The sequence below is a fragment of the Grampus griseus genome (genome assembly GCF_964374135.1).
Source record: "Grampus griseus genome assembly, chromosome: 21".
NCBI classification, from domain to species: domain Eukaryota; kingdom Metazoa; phylum Chordata; class Mammalia; order Artiodactyla; family Delphinidae; genus Grampus; species Grampus griseus.
Window position 1 is genome coordinate 17540910 of NC_139015.1, and position 15961 is coordinate 17556870.

The 15961-nt window shown below is 41.0% G+C and overlaps 1 protein-coding gene across 3 annotated transcripts in view; it reads right to left on the minus strand.

The window, feature by feature from the left end:
- Positions 1–15961, minus strand: part of ZDHHC2 (zDHHC palmitoyltransferase 2) — a 67704-nt gene that overhangs the window by 39350 nt on the left and 12393 nt on the right. For all 3 annotated transcript variants that reach the window (XM_082680443.1, XM_082680442.1, XM_082680444.1), the window contains exon 2: positions 190–216. In XM_082680443.1, the coding sequence (XP_082536569.1) occupies positions 190–216 (27 nt within the window). The remainder of the gene's footprint in view (positions 1–189; positions 217–15961) is intronic.

The window sequence follows — 15961 nt, forward strand, 5'->3', positions numbered from 1 at the left end:
TCAGGGTTAAGTTCTCTGCCAAGCGTCTGAGAGAATTCAGTCTGGGGACTGAGAGAATGAGATGCCTTTAACCCATCCTGACTCCAACATTCTCCAAGTATGACTTACTCCAACCAAATCAAAATGAATGCTATTTGTTTTTGCCAACGATTTTTAAAATTTTAGACTGAAGGCAGTGATATATCTTACCTTGTTCTCCAATATTTTCCATGGACACTATAGAAATAAATAGAGAAAAGAGACAGGCAATAGGTTATAAGAAGCTTACGGCAAACAGAGGGCCTGACGGAGACAGAAGACGCTTGAGTAGGTTAATAATGTGGCTCCGTTTCAAGCCAACGTTCTTTAAATATTTGTTCAACGTTGTTTCAAGGAGGGATGAGCACTACGGGAGACAGGTGGGGAGGGAAGGCGGGTGGCCGCCCTCCACCAGGCCCCCGCTGGCGCTCCAGCCCTGGCTGCCACGCAGAAAACTAACCCCGCCAAGCGTGGCCCTGGCGGGTCTCACTCCTTTATCGATAGGTTTCTCGGGTTTCCTTCCAACTACAGAGTTCGGATGAAAGCTCTCCAGCTCATCACACTGCCAGTGACACTGATTGCTCTTTATAAGTTGGCAACCACCGAGTTAGCTTTCCAGAAGGAAAAAAATGTTGTGTCCACGGCATACACTTCTCTTGCCGTATTTCTGAAAGGATGAATTCTTACGCCCGATGACTAACTGCTTCCTACTGTACAACAAGGGGCCCAGACCACGTGCCCAAGAAACTGCCATCCCTGAAGGGCTGCTGTAAATATCGCAAGGTGGCAGGTAGATTGAGGACAGGGACCACAGAGCTCAAACAAGCTGGGATAAAAAGCCCCACTCCGGCAGTTTTCTTGCCTTCTGTTTGTCTACTTGTTTTGTTTCCCATGTGGTGGTCATCCTCCATTTGTACTAAAGTCTTCAGGAAGCTCTGGCCTACCTCAGTTGTAGCAAGGGAAGATTTGGCTTTATTTACGTAGTTTTGTTCCTCCTTGGCTATTTAAAGGGGTACAGTATTCTGGGCCTTTGTCTTGGAGTATATTTTCATTGCCTTAAGAAGCACTGAAATCAGAGGGTAATGTTGTGAGAGATTTTTAAGATTACCTGATCCAATCAACCTCCTTCACAGGAGAGCTACCGTTTAGCCATTTCTAGAGTGAGCAGGAGACACCGTTTTGGAGAGCAACCCACTCCCTTCCTGGATTGCTCTTAAGAATGACTGTACGATCAGAAGGTGCCGAAATGAGCCTCTTGTGGCTTCTACCTATGGAATCTAGGCTTCCAATCTGTAGCAATAAACAGAAAATCTAAATGGCAGACCTTCATGTGTTCTCTTTTAACCTAAAAAATAGATGATTTCGGGCTTCCCTGGTGGCGCAGCGGTTGAGAGTCCACCTGCCGATGCAGGGGACACGGGTTCGTGCCCCGGTCTGGGAAGATTCCACGTGCCGCGGAGCGGCTGGGCCCGTGAGCCATGGCCGCTGAGCCTGCGCGTCCGGAGCCTGTGCTCCGCAACGGGAGAGGCCACAGCAGTGAGAGGCCCGTGTACCGAAAAATAGATGATTTCCGGATTTCTCACCAACCTTGATGCGGCTCCTTTAAACATTTCCTGGTCTCTCAATTTCCTTTTACCTTTCTGATCCTCATGATGGGACAGGCAGAGACAGGTGATCTTTGACTTACAAATGGCCTGTTCCACAAGTGTGCTTGTCCACCAGAGGCGAGAGTCATAGTGCACTTTCTCACAGAATACGTGAAGACGTTAATGTGAGGCCAGAGGAAGGACCAACCTGGCTTTTCTGTCTGACCTCCACCTCTCCCTTCATGCATTTCTCTCCAGGCTCTGACTTCCCTGTCTTCAAAGTGCTCCAAAACTGACTACAGCTCTTCCTTGGATCAACATTTCTCCTCCTTCAGCTAATCTAATGAAATGCAAAAGCACTTTTAATTCATTCGTGCATTTATATAGGAATGACCCTTAATGATCATTTCAGAGGTGCTGGTGTTTTAAAGAAAATGTATTTGCTAACCCATGACTCTAGCTGTCAGAACTGAAACAGTAAAACAAAATGACATTAAAAAAAGAAAAAGTACAGTTAGTACGAGGTGAGAAGTTTTTTGCCCTGGACCATTATTATATTGACAGGATATGCATTCAAAGACATCTTTTAAAAAGCTATTTCTGCCCCTCACAGTTTGTTTTTCTCTTAATGTACTTCAAAATTCACAGACCTTCTTTTTTTTCCATTTAAACAAGTTACTCATGGATGCATGCTTATGGTAAATAATTCTGATAACATTTATAGAGTTAAATGTGAAGGTCCAAAAAGGCTGTATCAATTACACTCCCCCAAATTGTGAACCTATCCAATTTCCTATGAATGTAAAATGCCTTTAATTTTTGTCAACATTTTAGGCCAAAATAAAAAATCACTGTTTTAGTATTCATTTCTCTGATTACTAGTGAACTTTAAAAAATTTTTATTAAAAAGTAAAATGATTGGCTTTTCCGACCTCTTCTGATTAAATTACCACTTTCCCATTGGTCTACTTCTCTTTTACTTATTGACAGCCTTTTATATAGTACTCTGGGAAGTAATCCCATATTTGTTACATATGTTCCAAATAAAGTTGTGTATAACTACTTTCAAATGACTTAATAGGTTAGGGGCTTCCTTGGCGGTCCAGTGGTTAAGATTCCACACTTCCAACGCAGGGGGCGCAGGTTCGTTCCCTGGTTGGGGAACTAAGATCCCACATGCGGCATGCCGCAGCAAAAAAAAGACAATAAATACTAGCAAAATCTTACGGTTTATCCCTGCTTAAACAGCAGTATCAAAACTTTCAAACTGACCTATTTCACTAACAGATATATGGACTATACTTGGTTTTGCTTTATGATCTTGAGGAAATTAATGTTCTTTCAACCATGTTTACCTGTTTAGTGGGTCAATGGTTCACCTTGTAATTTTCAATTTAGGGGAAGAGTTGTCAATTTCAACATTTCCTTTCTCAGACAAAACCACATAGAATACAATGTTATTTTCTATTTTGTTCATAAATGACTGTTGAAGAAAAGGTTATAATTTAGCCACATATGTTATATGTATATAAAGATAATATATGGGAAATACAGACTCATTTTTGGAAAAAATAGATGGTAAGTCAAAAATAGATGGTAAGTCAAATGTAATTTGACTATTTACATCAACATGAGAATTAAATAGCAATACTGATCATATTTATGACAGATCTTCCAAAGATCTACTGGGTTTTAATGTGAATTTTGAGTTTTATTCAGTATTATTTAATTTTATTATTTCACAGAATTTCAGTTTGGTCTATTTAAAAATTATGCTGATACTTATTCTCCAACTACACACACACAGAAATTTCAAATCTTTTATAACCATCTTTAACGTATTTTGTAAAAATGACTTTTGACGTAATTTAATAGTTATTTCTATTTTTATTAAAAGAAAATGGAGGCAGATGAGCTTTACTCCAAGTCACAATGAGTAGCACATTAGTTAATTCTATCTGAGAAATTCTTTTATTTTCAATTTTAAAGTTTTACGCATGTGCCAAAAATATTATGATTTGGGCTCTGTTGGATCTTATTAAAATTAGTTCCTTATTAAAGTACAATAACTGGCATAGAGCATCTGCCCCATAAATGTTTACTGAATAAAGACAGAAACGGCGCAGTGGTTAAGAATCTGCCTACCAGTGCAGAGGACGCAGGTTCGAGCCCTGGTCTAGGAAGATCCCACATGCTGCAGAGCAACTAAGCCTGTGCCCCACAACTACTGAGTCTGCACTTTAGAGCCTGCGAGCTACAACTACTGAAGCTCGCGCGTAGAGCCTGTGCCACTGCAATGAGAAGCCTGTGCACCACAACGAAGAGTAGCCCACGCACCACAACGAAGAGTAGCCCCTGCTCTCTGCAACTAGAGAAAAGTCCACGCGTAGCAAAGAAGACCCAGTGCAGCCAAAAATAAATAAAACAAATAAATTTACTTAAAAAAAAGACAAACAGAAGAAAACACCATTAATTTGAATCATAAAAGTGGAATCCCAAAGCACACCTATGAGAAATGTTAATTCTTTCTTCTGTTGACTTGAAAATTTCAAGAACAAACTTTTACCTGTCATCTTAGCACACTGTAGAAACTCAACTAGTAATCTGCAAAACCAAGAGTAATCTTATCTGTACTGCCTGCTAGCATACAGCCCCAGAAGTGAAGACAATACCTCATTACACAAAGGAGACAGAGACGACCAAGTGGTTCATGATCCTCTAAAAATTAAAAGCTTGAAGAAGACACTGGCTTCAACTTGGCTTCAAGCAACTTTAAAAGAAGACAGAAAGGTTTTATACGTTTACAGGGTTTTTCCCTCCTAATTTTGGCTCTTCCTTAGTATTTTACTTTTTAATAGTTCAGTTTGTCAAAGTGAAGAAGAACCTTACTAAGCACAACCAAACTAAAGAGCAAAGGCTCTGGATAAAGACCGGCAAAGCTCCATCCCATTTCTGCCACTTGCTGGTTTACACAGTGATTGTACATATTCCATCATGAAGTGAGGGTAGTAATAACAACAGCAATATCATCACAGCTGTTGTGGAATTAAAAGAGGTAATACATGTACTGTACCTAACATAGTACCTGGCACACAGTAAGCCCCCCAAATATACAAGCAATTATAATACATGACATTTAATTTTGCAAACACTAACTGTAATAGATAACATATAGGAAAGGGGACTACAAGTTACAAAGAGACAAGTAGTATTTGTACAGACCTCTGAAAGACATCAATGTAAAATTCTGACTAAAAATAGACTTTACAAAGTGAAAAATAAAAGGTGAAAAATAACTTAGATCTCCATATCTTGCCTTTTTATATAGATGTGTCATTCCAGAAACGTGATAAATAAAAATGGTGGTACTCATCCTTACACAGGGTAATGATGAGACATAAAGACTTCATTCCTGATGTGGCAGTCAGTCCATGTGAGAACTTCACTAAAAGTGAGAAGATCTATTTTGGATGTGACACAATCTGTTCAACTTAATGAATAAGAACAATGACTTTTTTTTTTTAAAGGCCTAAATCTTATATTCATTCCAAAAAAGTTAGATGCAATTTACTCTTGAGAATAAGAGCACTGCTGTTGTTACACTAAAATATTTACCCTTCATACATATGGTGACCATCTAAATACATACAACAGTAACACCATGGGTCAAGATTCTAATTTTCATTTCAAAAACTTAACTGCCTAATTTTATCTTGGATTAGCCTAATTTCTTTCCAGTTCCATAGCCTACAATGATAATATGTTGCTTTAGAGATCTCTAACTTTCAATCTACCTGCAGGACTTAACATTCCTCCCAGATTAAGTGCAGTACAACTAGGCAACAAGAACTCTGCCTTGTTGAAAGATCCTGAAGAACTGAAGTACCTTCTTGGCACTGGTGGTCTATTGGAAGAGAGAAAGTGGGAATGATAAATTATTACCAGTGTTTGCAAGAATGTTCCTTTTGCCAAGAGGAAAATGAAGGCCTTTAAGAATTACATCTTGGGGGGGGGGGGTTCCCTGGTGGCGCAGTGGTTGAGAGTCCGCCTGCCGATGCAGAGGACGCGGGTTCATGCCCCGGTCTGGGAGGATCCCACATGCCGCGGAGCAGCTGGGCCCGTGAGCCATGGCCGCTGTGCCTGCGCGTCCGGAGCCTGTGCTCCGCGGCGGGAGAGGCCACAGCGGTGAGAGGCCCGCGTACCAGGAAAAAAAAAAAGAATTACATCTTGGAATCTGGCACTGTCAATATAACTGCAAGACTGGTAGGTTGGGGGGCCAGTTGTGTTTTCTGGCCACCCTTTCTGCTAACCCTCCTCCTCCCTCATTAGTCATTTTTCTAAGAAACAGAGTGGGGCATTAGAGAAAAGGCTGACTGGTCAGCCATCAGTTTAGAATTGATGCATGATACTTTTGTTGTAGTATTGATCTTTAAGAAACTCTTGTGTAAAAATAAAACAGGTAAAACCAAAGTTGAAGAGTCAGACTGTCAGCCAAAGTAGAAACCTCTAATATACAAAAGGGTGAAAAACTGCTTCTTATTCCAAACCTGACTTGAGTAAACATCCTTAAAAATGCATACAAAAAAAATTAAAGGCATACCTCACTTATCTCTTCCACATGAATTATCAAGCAGTCATTTAATCCAGGGGTCAGTAAACTACAGTCCTCAATCCAAATATAGCCAGCCACCTGCTTCAGTAAATAAAGTTTTTTGGAGCAGAGACACAGGCACTCATTTACATGGCTATTTCTGTGCTACAATGGAGAGTTGGGTAGTTGTGACAGGAAGAGTATTATGGCCTGCAGAGCCAAGAAAATTTACCATCTGGCCTTCTTATAGAGAATGCTTTTCAACCCCTGTATAAATATAGTTCGCCAGAGAAACAGAACCAATAGGGTGTGTGTGTGTGTGTGTGTGTGTGTGTGTGTGCGCGCGTGTGTGTGTGTGGAGAGACAGAGGGAGGCCAGAGGAGGGAGGAGGGAAGGAGACAGAGAGGGTAGAGCATGAATGAATATGAATTTTAAGGGCTGGCTCACAGGGTTATGGGGGCTGACAAGTCCAAACTCTACAGAGCAGGCTGGCAAGCTGGAGAGCCAGGGAAGGGTTAATGCTGCAGTCTTGGGTCTGAAGGCAGACTAGAGGCAGAGATGCTTCCTCCTCAGGAGACCTCAGTCTTTGCTCTTAAGGCCTTCAACTGATTGGATGAGGCCCACCTACATTATGAAAAGTAAGCTGCTTTACTCACAGTCCACTGATTTAAATGTTAATCACATCTAAAAAAATGCCTTCACAGCAACAGCTAGACTGGTGTTTAACCAAACAACTGGCCACCACAGCCTAGCCTAGTTGACACATAAAATTAATCATCATTGGGGCTTCCCTGGTGGTGCAGTGGTTGAGAGTCCGCCTGCTGATGCAGGGGACACAACTTCGTGCCCCGGTCCGGGAAGATCCCACATGCCGCGGAGCGGATGGGCCCGTGAGCCATGGCCGCTGAGCCTGCGCGTCCGGAGCCTGTGCTCTGCAACGGGAGAGGCCACAACAGTGAGAGGCCCGCGTATCGCAAAAAAATAAATAAATAAAATAAAAAAATTAATCATCACACCTTGCATCTAGAATCTAATTTTATTCTAGAAACAGTTTACTAAGAAGACATGTGTTGATCTTCTGTGTAAGTTCTGAAGCCAAGTTCATTATTTACTGTAAATTAAAAAATTGGAATTATAGCCAGCAAACTAACTACATAAACTAACTTTATGTACCTGCTAGAGGGAAAACAATAATGAAATCCTTTGTCATACTCTAAAAGCTTGACTGCAAATAATCCTATTCAAATTAACTTTATATATACACCCATATGATTCCCTAAGGATGCTATCCAACCCTATTTTCTAAAGAGCTCTAAAAATATTAGAGCCGATTTAGTCTAGATTGATTTAAATTCAATCTTGATTAAAAGCAAAGGTTCACCTCAAAGATCCTTCCAGTCCTATATTTTACCAACTGATTTTTTAAAATTTTGCTTTGGTGATTATACAATTGAGAGTTTGCTGTCAAAAATGTTATCTATTGATAAGTAGCAGGCTACCACTGTTAGTCAGTAACTTGAATCTAGTTCAACTTTCAGTCCTAAGTACATCCAAAATCCAAAACTTCAGATACTAAAACAAGCCTTCATAGTAGGTAAAAAAAAAAAAAAGTACTTTCCCCCTTAAATTAGCAAAGAACAGTTACATAATTTTTTCCAGAACAATCTGGTTTTGGGGTGTTTTCATCACAAATGTATACTGTTGTGATTTTTTATTTCTTTTCTTAATCTGAATTTTCTTTCTCTTGCCTTCAAATTCAAACTCTGTTTTGGAAGAATAATTTACTTTTATTGCATAAACACAGTACCTTCTCTGTATAAATCCACTAGGGCAGTCTGACACAGATATACCTTAGCCCCATATATTCAGTCTGATAATGAAGAACACCAAAAGTAAAGAATTGGTTCTAATGAATGAATCTGAAGGGTAACTTTATAGCCAAGCTCTATTTTTTTCTACTTATCTTTAACTCATTTATTGAAAAACAGTCACTGACTCTACCATAGTTACACCACTGAGGACAAAATGGTAAATGAGACTCCATCCCTCTGCTCAAAAAGCTTAGAGTTCATGGGGCCATTTTACATAGAAGTTGAAACTAACAGAAAAAACAAGGATATTAGAACAGTAAAACACTTTCAGTTAAGAAACAGAAGCCCCTCAGATTCAGAAAATTAAGATGAAAATAGGAATAGTGCTACAAATATACTTTAATATCTTCTGTCCTAACATCTCTCCTTTGACCTCAAGTCTCTAGCTGCCACCCCATTTTTCTGGCCCTTTCACAGGAAAACTTATTTTAACAATCATCCAAATGCACTGCCTCTACCCCCTAATTTCTTTTTTTAAATTAATTAAATTATTTGTTTATTTATTTATTTAGTTTTGGCTGCGTTGGGTCTTCGTTGCTGCACGCGGGATTCCTCTAGTTGCGGCGAGCGGGGGCTACTCTTCGTTGCGGTGCGCAGGCTTCTCATGGCGGTGGCTTCTCTTGTTGCGGAGCACGGGCTCCAGGCGCGTGGGCCTCAGTAGCTGTGGCTCATGGGCTCAGTAGTTGTGGCTCGCAGGCTCTAGAGCGTAGGCTCAGTAGTTGTGGTGCAGGGGCTTAGTTGCTCGGCAGCATGTGGGATCTTCCCGGACCAGGGCTCAAACCCATGTCCCCTGCATTGGCAGGTGTATTCTTAACCACTGCACCACCAGGGAAGTCCCTACCCCCTAATTTCTTGTTACTTCCTCGACCACCACCAAGTGGTTCTGCACCCCCAACATTCCACTGCTATCAGTCCTGTCAAGATCATCAATACCCTCCCTAATTCTTGGTACTCAAGTTACTCTAACAGAATTAATTACTCTCTCTTTGAAATGCTTTGTTGAACTGACAGTGAATTCTTTGGTGAAACCAGCCAGTGAAAACCCCTTGAAGCAGAATCCTTTGTCCTTTCAGCTACTTTCCAAGAAGCACTAGTTCACTTTTAATGCATTAGAGATCAAAACTGGGGCAGTAGAATACATCAAATCATTCCCATGAATACTGGTGACACCGCTGCTAGACCATTTCAGTAAGAGAAGCCACCGCAATGAGAAGCCCGCACACCGCAACGAAGAGTAGCCCCCCACTTGCTGCGACTAGAGAAAGCCCGCGTGCAGCAACAAAGACCCAATGCAGCCAAAAATAAATAAATAAATATTTTAAATAAATACAAGTAAAAACTTGGGGTCAAAGTCATTCTACAAATAGAATCGGTGGGTTTGTAGGAACTGTTTTGTCAAGGACAGGAAAGCAGTTTCAGAACAGAAACAAAGCATAAGGGTAAGGCTTCACATTATCTGGACCCGAAAACGCATGGTTTCCAATGTGGGTTCTCACGGTTACATAAAAGCCAGACGTCACAATCCCAACCACAAACACAGGCCATGCAGTCTACATTCCTTGTCAGATCCCCATACGGCTCCTTAAATACTCATTTTGGGATAAGAAAACCATGGTCTCTTTTAAAATGTCAATTGATGTCATCTCACTAAAAACCCTTCCGTGGCTTTGCACTGAATTTACACTAAAAGTCCAATCTCCTTACTCAGGCCTCAGTGCGCCAACACACTCTGGGTCCTACCCACCTCTCCAAGATCACTTCTCATTCCTCATCCTCTTGCTCACTAAGCTGCAAACAGGCTGACCTTCCAGAACACACTAAACTTTGGTGTCTTTACCCTCTTCACCTGCTGCCACTCCTGGCTCACGCCTGATCGTCCTTCAGCTTGCAAGTGACAGGTCAGTTTCTCATAGAGGTCCTCCTGTCCAGTACCCGGCTACAATCCTTACCACCACACACTGTTTCTTTCTTAGCCCTTAGCACAGTCTGTACTTGTTTTTATTTGTTTCTTTTCTATGTCCTTCACTGAGGTTTGCATCCTGGCTCTGTCCAGTTTGATGTTTTATCTCTGCCAAATTACTTATTCTCTCCTCAGTCTTATCTCAATATTTTATCTCATTGGGTTGTTTTGAGAACAAACTAGGTAATGTAAGTAAAAACACCTCGAATAGAAGTTGGCATATATGAGGAGCTCAATAAATGTTAGTTGAATATGGAGCATAAATAAATCACGAAACAGTGAAACCTTAAGAGTAGGAGTGTCCCCAAGGTTTAGTGTTAACAGTTTTATAAACAACCTGGAGAAAGAAGCACACCATGCCTTTTTAGCTTGCTGTAGTGCTACAATTTTCTGGACAGTGAAATGCCAAGGCCTCCACCGAGGCCTGTCCAGGTTCTGATAGGGTCTGGCATGCATCAGCATCTCAATGTGAGGAGTGCAGGAAATTGTGTAATTTGGGGAGAAGTAGGATTTCCCAGGTGGTCTGATGCATCCCCCCGCCTCTATCCCAGGATTTATATCTAACAAACTATACTGATCTAAACTAGATGTTTTGTGTGCTAGAAATTATCAAACAACCATGGAAAAATGGTCAGGGAGACCTTCTCCAGAAGAATGGCACAATGCAACACCAAAGAAAAAAAATGAATGGCAGTAAACCAGTCAATATAAACCAAGACATAGGAAGAAGAGGAACCTTAAGAACAGGTTATGATGTCCATTGACAGAGGAATGGATAAAGAAGATGTGGTACATATATAAAACGGAATATTATGCAGCCATAAAAAAGAATGAAATAATGCCATTTGCAGCAGTATGCATGGACCTAGAGATTATCACACTAAGTGAAGTAAGTCAGACAGAGAAAGACCAGTATCATAGGATATTGCTCATGTGTGGAATCTAAAAAAACGATTCAAATGAACTTATTTACAAAACAGAGTCACAGATGTAGGAAACAAATTTATGGTTACCAGGGGGGAAAGTGGGGGGAGGGATAAATTGGGAGATTGGGATTGACATAAACACACTATTATATATAAAACAGATAACTGATAAGGACCTACTGTATAGCACAGGGAACGCTAGTCAATATTCTATAATGGCCTATATGGGAGAAGAATCTAAAAACAGAATGGATATATGTATAACTGACTCACTTTGCTGTACACCTGCAACTAACACAACACTGTAAATCAACTATACTTTAATAAAAATTAAAAAAAAAAAAGAACAGGTTATGATCCAAAAGGTTATGCAAGTCGTATGTTATCTGGGTGGTCAGGCCTCCAAATCAGCCATCAAAAGCCTTTCTAATGCTTAACGTACCTGAAACAATATGACAAAGCTGTGAATTAACAATATTACGAAAATCAGCTACTCTGTGTCAGGGGAGGCTTTTTGGCTGTCAGATGTTCCAAACTCACCTCCTTCCACCAGGATAGACAAGAGGCTGCCCTCATTCTCTTCCCCTACCTGCTGGGCTATGAGAGCTGACGTTCCTCCCACCCCAAGTCTTCAGTGATGACTCCTGTATTAGTGGGTCTGGGGAAGGACCACAGACTCCGTGGCCTCTTTATCAGACAGCTATTTCCTCACAGCTCTGGAGGATACAAGTCTGAGATCAAGGTGTCGGCAGGACTGGTTTCTTCTGAGGCCTCTCTCTTTGGCTTGTGGATGAGCATCTTCTCCCCGTATCTTCACATAGTTTTCTCTCTGTATATCTTTAGAACCAAATTTCCTCTTCTTACAAGCACATCAGTCATACTGGATTAGGGTCCACCCTAATGACCTCATTTTAACTTAATTACCTCTTTAAAGGCCTTATCCCCAAATTCGGAAGTCCTGCAGGTTAAGATTTCAACCTATGAACTTGGGGGAAGACACAATTCAGCCCGAAACACTCTCTGAAATAAGCCTGCAGGTCGAGCAGGGTGAAGGCTAGGTCGGGGTGACAGGGCATCACTGGGCTGGTGGGGGCGGTCAGATGACAAGGGGCAAGAATAAACTAAAGGAAGGGAGTGTTTTGTTAAATGTTAACTCTATGCCAGGAATTGTGCTAATTTTTTTCAAATGTTTATCTCATTTAAACCTTACGACAATCTGTAAGGAAGGTATTATTATCATAATTTTAAAAGTTGGGAAAACAGTCTCCCAAAAGTAAAATAACTTTCCTAGTGTCGTTCAGTCATAACCTGTGGTGCTAGGATCTACATATTAGGTCTGTCTGACTCCAAAACTCTTTCAAGGATTCCACCTGCCCTCCCAGGATGTGTGACATCTGGCACCCCCAACTGCATATCCCTTCCAGGCTTCTTTGTCCTGGGCAGTTCCTTCTCTGGTTGCTCCCACACAGTGGCCCCTCTGTGTTTAACACCTGGGCCGCTACCTGTTACTTGTGATGAGGGATGTTTTGGAGATCAAGGTTTAAGACGTCCTCTTTTTGTCACCCTTCCTCCACCAACCAACCTAAACATAACCTGGAAACAGGTCATTTTACAAACTCTGGGCACAAAAAAATTCAAATATTTGGTTATATTTCAGTGCTGAGAGCTTGGCTTTCCTGAGTTCTCAATTCAAGAGGTGGGGAAGGAAGAGAGCTCCAGGTTCCAAGGGTAAGAGTGAGATGGTGATGCATGGAAGAAGGTTAGGAGAGGAGACTGGGACTTCCTGACCTGCCTTCTCAGTAGCAGAGGGAAAGATCATTCTTGAGGTCAGTACAGCCCAGGTACACTCCCTTACAGGAAGATCCCTCACTTGTAGAAACTGGCAATGAAGAGTGAAGGAACATACATCTGTCCTGGAAAGGGAATTTGTAATTCCTACCGCTATCAAAATTTTCCAAATTAGAAGTTCTTCTCTCTCTCTCTCTCTCCCTTCTTTAGCAGTTTGACCACATCATTGTTCTCAATACCTAAGCTCTGCTCTGCAGAAACATTTGGTGTAAACTCTGACTTTCCCAACTGAAGGCTGGGAACACACCAAATGTTTGTACTTAATCATTAGGGATGTGTGGTCTTCTGATTCAGTAGTTTTGAAAGGGGAATGAAGATTTTGTCTCACTATTATGGCCCTGAGAAAACTCACTGCCACTTTCCTCTCGGCAAAGAGAAAGACAATCCCTGACTCACTGAGTGTACTAAGCAGTACTGTTAAACGAGGGACTGATCTCAGGGCTGGTCCCTGGCTTAGTGCCCTCACTTATAAACTTACTTAATGGAATCCTATAATCCCTCTGTCTCAGTTAAAATAGAGGAGATTCCCAGTGCCAGCAAGTTGTACAGATTTCAAGGCAGGTGAGTTTATTTACCCTGTTAGACAGAATTCTACGGGTCCCCCCCCTCTTCCACACTTGGCTACAGCTCAACTCAAGTTCCAACAATGCCTGGGTCTTTTCAACTCCAGTCCCCTTCCTTTCCAATTCCACATGCCCTTCTTTGGGTTGGCCCTGAGAGGCATGACCGACTCCTCTGAATCAGGCAGGTTGGTGTGGACAATACACCTTCAGCAAAGTTCTCCCCAGTTTCCAAATAATGCTTGTCTGCTATTGGGGGAAGGTCAAGCAGAGACTTTAAATCCTGAAAACATCCCCCTCATTAGTCAGAACCCAAATTTTAGAACTGGAAGGGCCTTAATGATTATTTTGCTCAGTGTTAACTACTCATGTTTCTTATATATGTATTTATTTATTCGTAGTAAGCAAAAATCCCACTTGTATTTTGGTTATTTCAGCGTTTAAAAATACACATATAAGATCAGATGGAAACAATTTTTGTAGTGTATTTTTTAATGTCATTAGATCAATCCCTTATTACCTGGTGTACTCAGAATTATCACAGAGGACAATACTGAGAGAATTTTTTTTTCACTACCGAACATTAGCTTTCTGATTTATTAAGTAGAAAAATCAGTGCTTCTTGTGTGCTTCTCCATGGAAACAGATAACCTTCTAAAACTATCTCCCGGGATTAGCAGCTACATGTTGAGTACCAAATGACCAGGGCACTTACAACAGAGCACATATAACATATTTAAAAATTAAACCAATATTTCTAGGTTCATGTAAATTATCTGACACTTCTATAGTACTCCAGAGAAAGGTACAAAGCTATAATTCCAACCTTTGTGTTTACGATGCTCATCAGTATAGAATTTACGGTGTCACACTTGAAGGGATGAATTAAAAGATTTAAAACAACATTAGCACCAGCAGTAATTACTGCAGTCGAGCAATGAGTCGCAGTATCTATTAAAACATGCAAAGGTATTAAACTATTCACTGACTCACCCTTCTGTACTGGGTATTGAAGGGTGAGTCAGTATTTTCTTTTATAACTTCACTGTCATATATTCATGAAGTAAACTTCTCACACACACAATCTTTCTTTGATCTCAGCGTGAATTACAGTATGCCTTGTTCCTCTTACTTGCAGCAAATCATACCCTTACTCTGTACTGTATTTACCAACAGCACTAGCACAGCCCGCCGGACAGTAATTGCAGTGACAGTACCTATATTCAGTTGCAGCAAAAGCAAATTTGACATAGTTGTAAACTGGCAGGTCACAGATGAAAGATGGGCCCTACTACTGCTTAAGGCACAGTATGAGAGTACACTAGTACACAAGTACCACCTAATTCTAACTAGATGTATTCATTAATGTAAACAGGAAGTTCTACACAATTGTGTACAGAACTAAGGCAGTCATCAATACTTGGACTGAGTCTCTTTCTCCGCTCCGTGTGTGAGTTGCATCTCATGTTTCCTACTTGTATCTCTCCACCAATTAATGTGCTGATTTTTGTTTTCTGTTCCTGAAACCACGGTCACTTACTCTAGATCTGCAGGCAAAACAAATGCCCTGATATTCATTCATGAATTGTGTTCACTGCCTGTGCTGTGTATAAGGACCTAGCTCATGATTAACACCGGGGGATACTGACGCATCCACAGACACAGGTATGTTTCCTCGACTTCTCCCCACCAGCTCATGCCACCAGCTCATGTTTACCCAGCATATGTACCATTTAAACTCATAACATGTTGCTCTTTAAAAAGATAAAATTTCCACCAGTTATCATTAGTGCTCTGGTTACCCAAAAATTGTTGTTGAATTTTAGACTACGTACAGTAGGCCAGCAGCTCTCAACATTTCTGCCTTGGCCGTACCTGATGGCCGGTGTTCTCATGAGGGACACAGTCCCTACGAATGAAGAAAGCTACTGCATGGGCAAAATGGAGTTACTCACAATTCCCTGACCACCAGCCTTCCTGCTGCACTGTGAAAGGGCAAGGTAGTTAAAAACTACTCCAGTGACATTGAATATGGACCTCACAGACACTTCCAGAGATCTTCAAGTTTAGATATGTTTACAAGGGTATATACAGGCTTCTCTGGAATCACAGTTCCATCAAAATCACCTGCTCCAAGAAAACAGCATGGCGGGCCTCAAAAATTAAACACAAAATTACCATATAATCCAACAATTCCACTTCTGGGTATCTACCCAAAGAACTGAAATCAGAGACTTGAACACGTATTTGCAGACGAATATTCACAGCAGCACTATACACAACAGCCAAAAGGTGGAAACAACCAAAGTGTTCACCAACAAATGAACAGATAAACAAAATGTGGTATATAATACAATGGAATATTATAGATGATTAGGAATGAAATTCTGACGCATGCTACAACGTGGATAAACCTTAAAGACATATGCTTAAGTGAAATAAACAGACACAGAAAGACAAATACACGGTTCCACATATGAGATACCTAGAATAGTCAAAGTCATAGAAAGAGAAAGTAGAATGGTGGGTGCCAGGGGATGGGGGAAAAGGAGAATGGGGAGTTATTGCTTAATGGATGCAGAGTGTCATCTGGGGAAGATT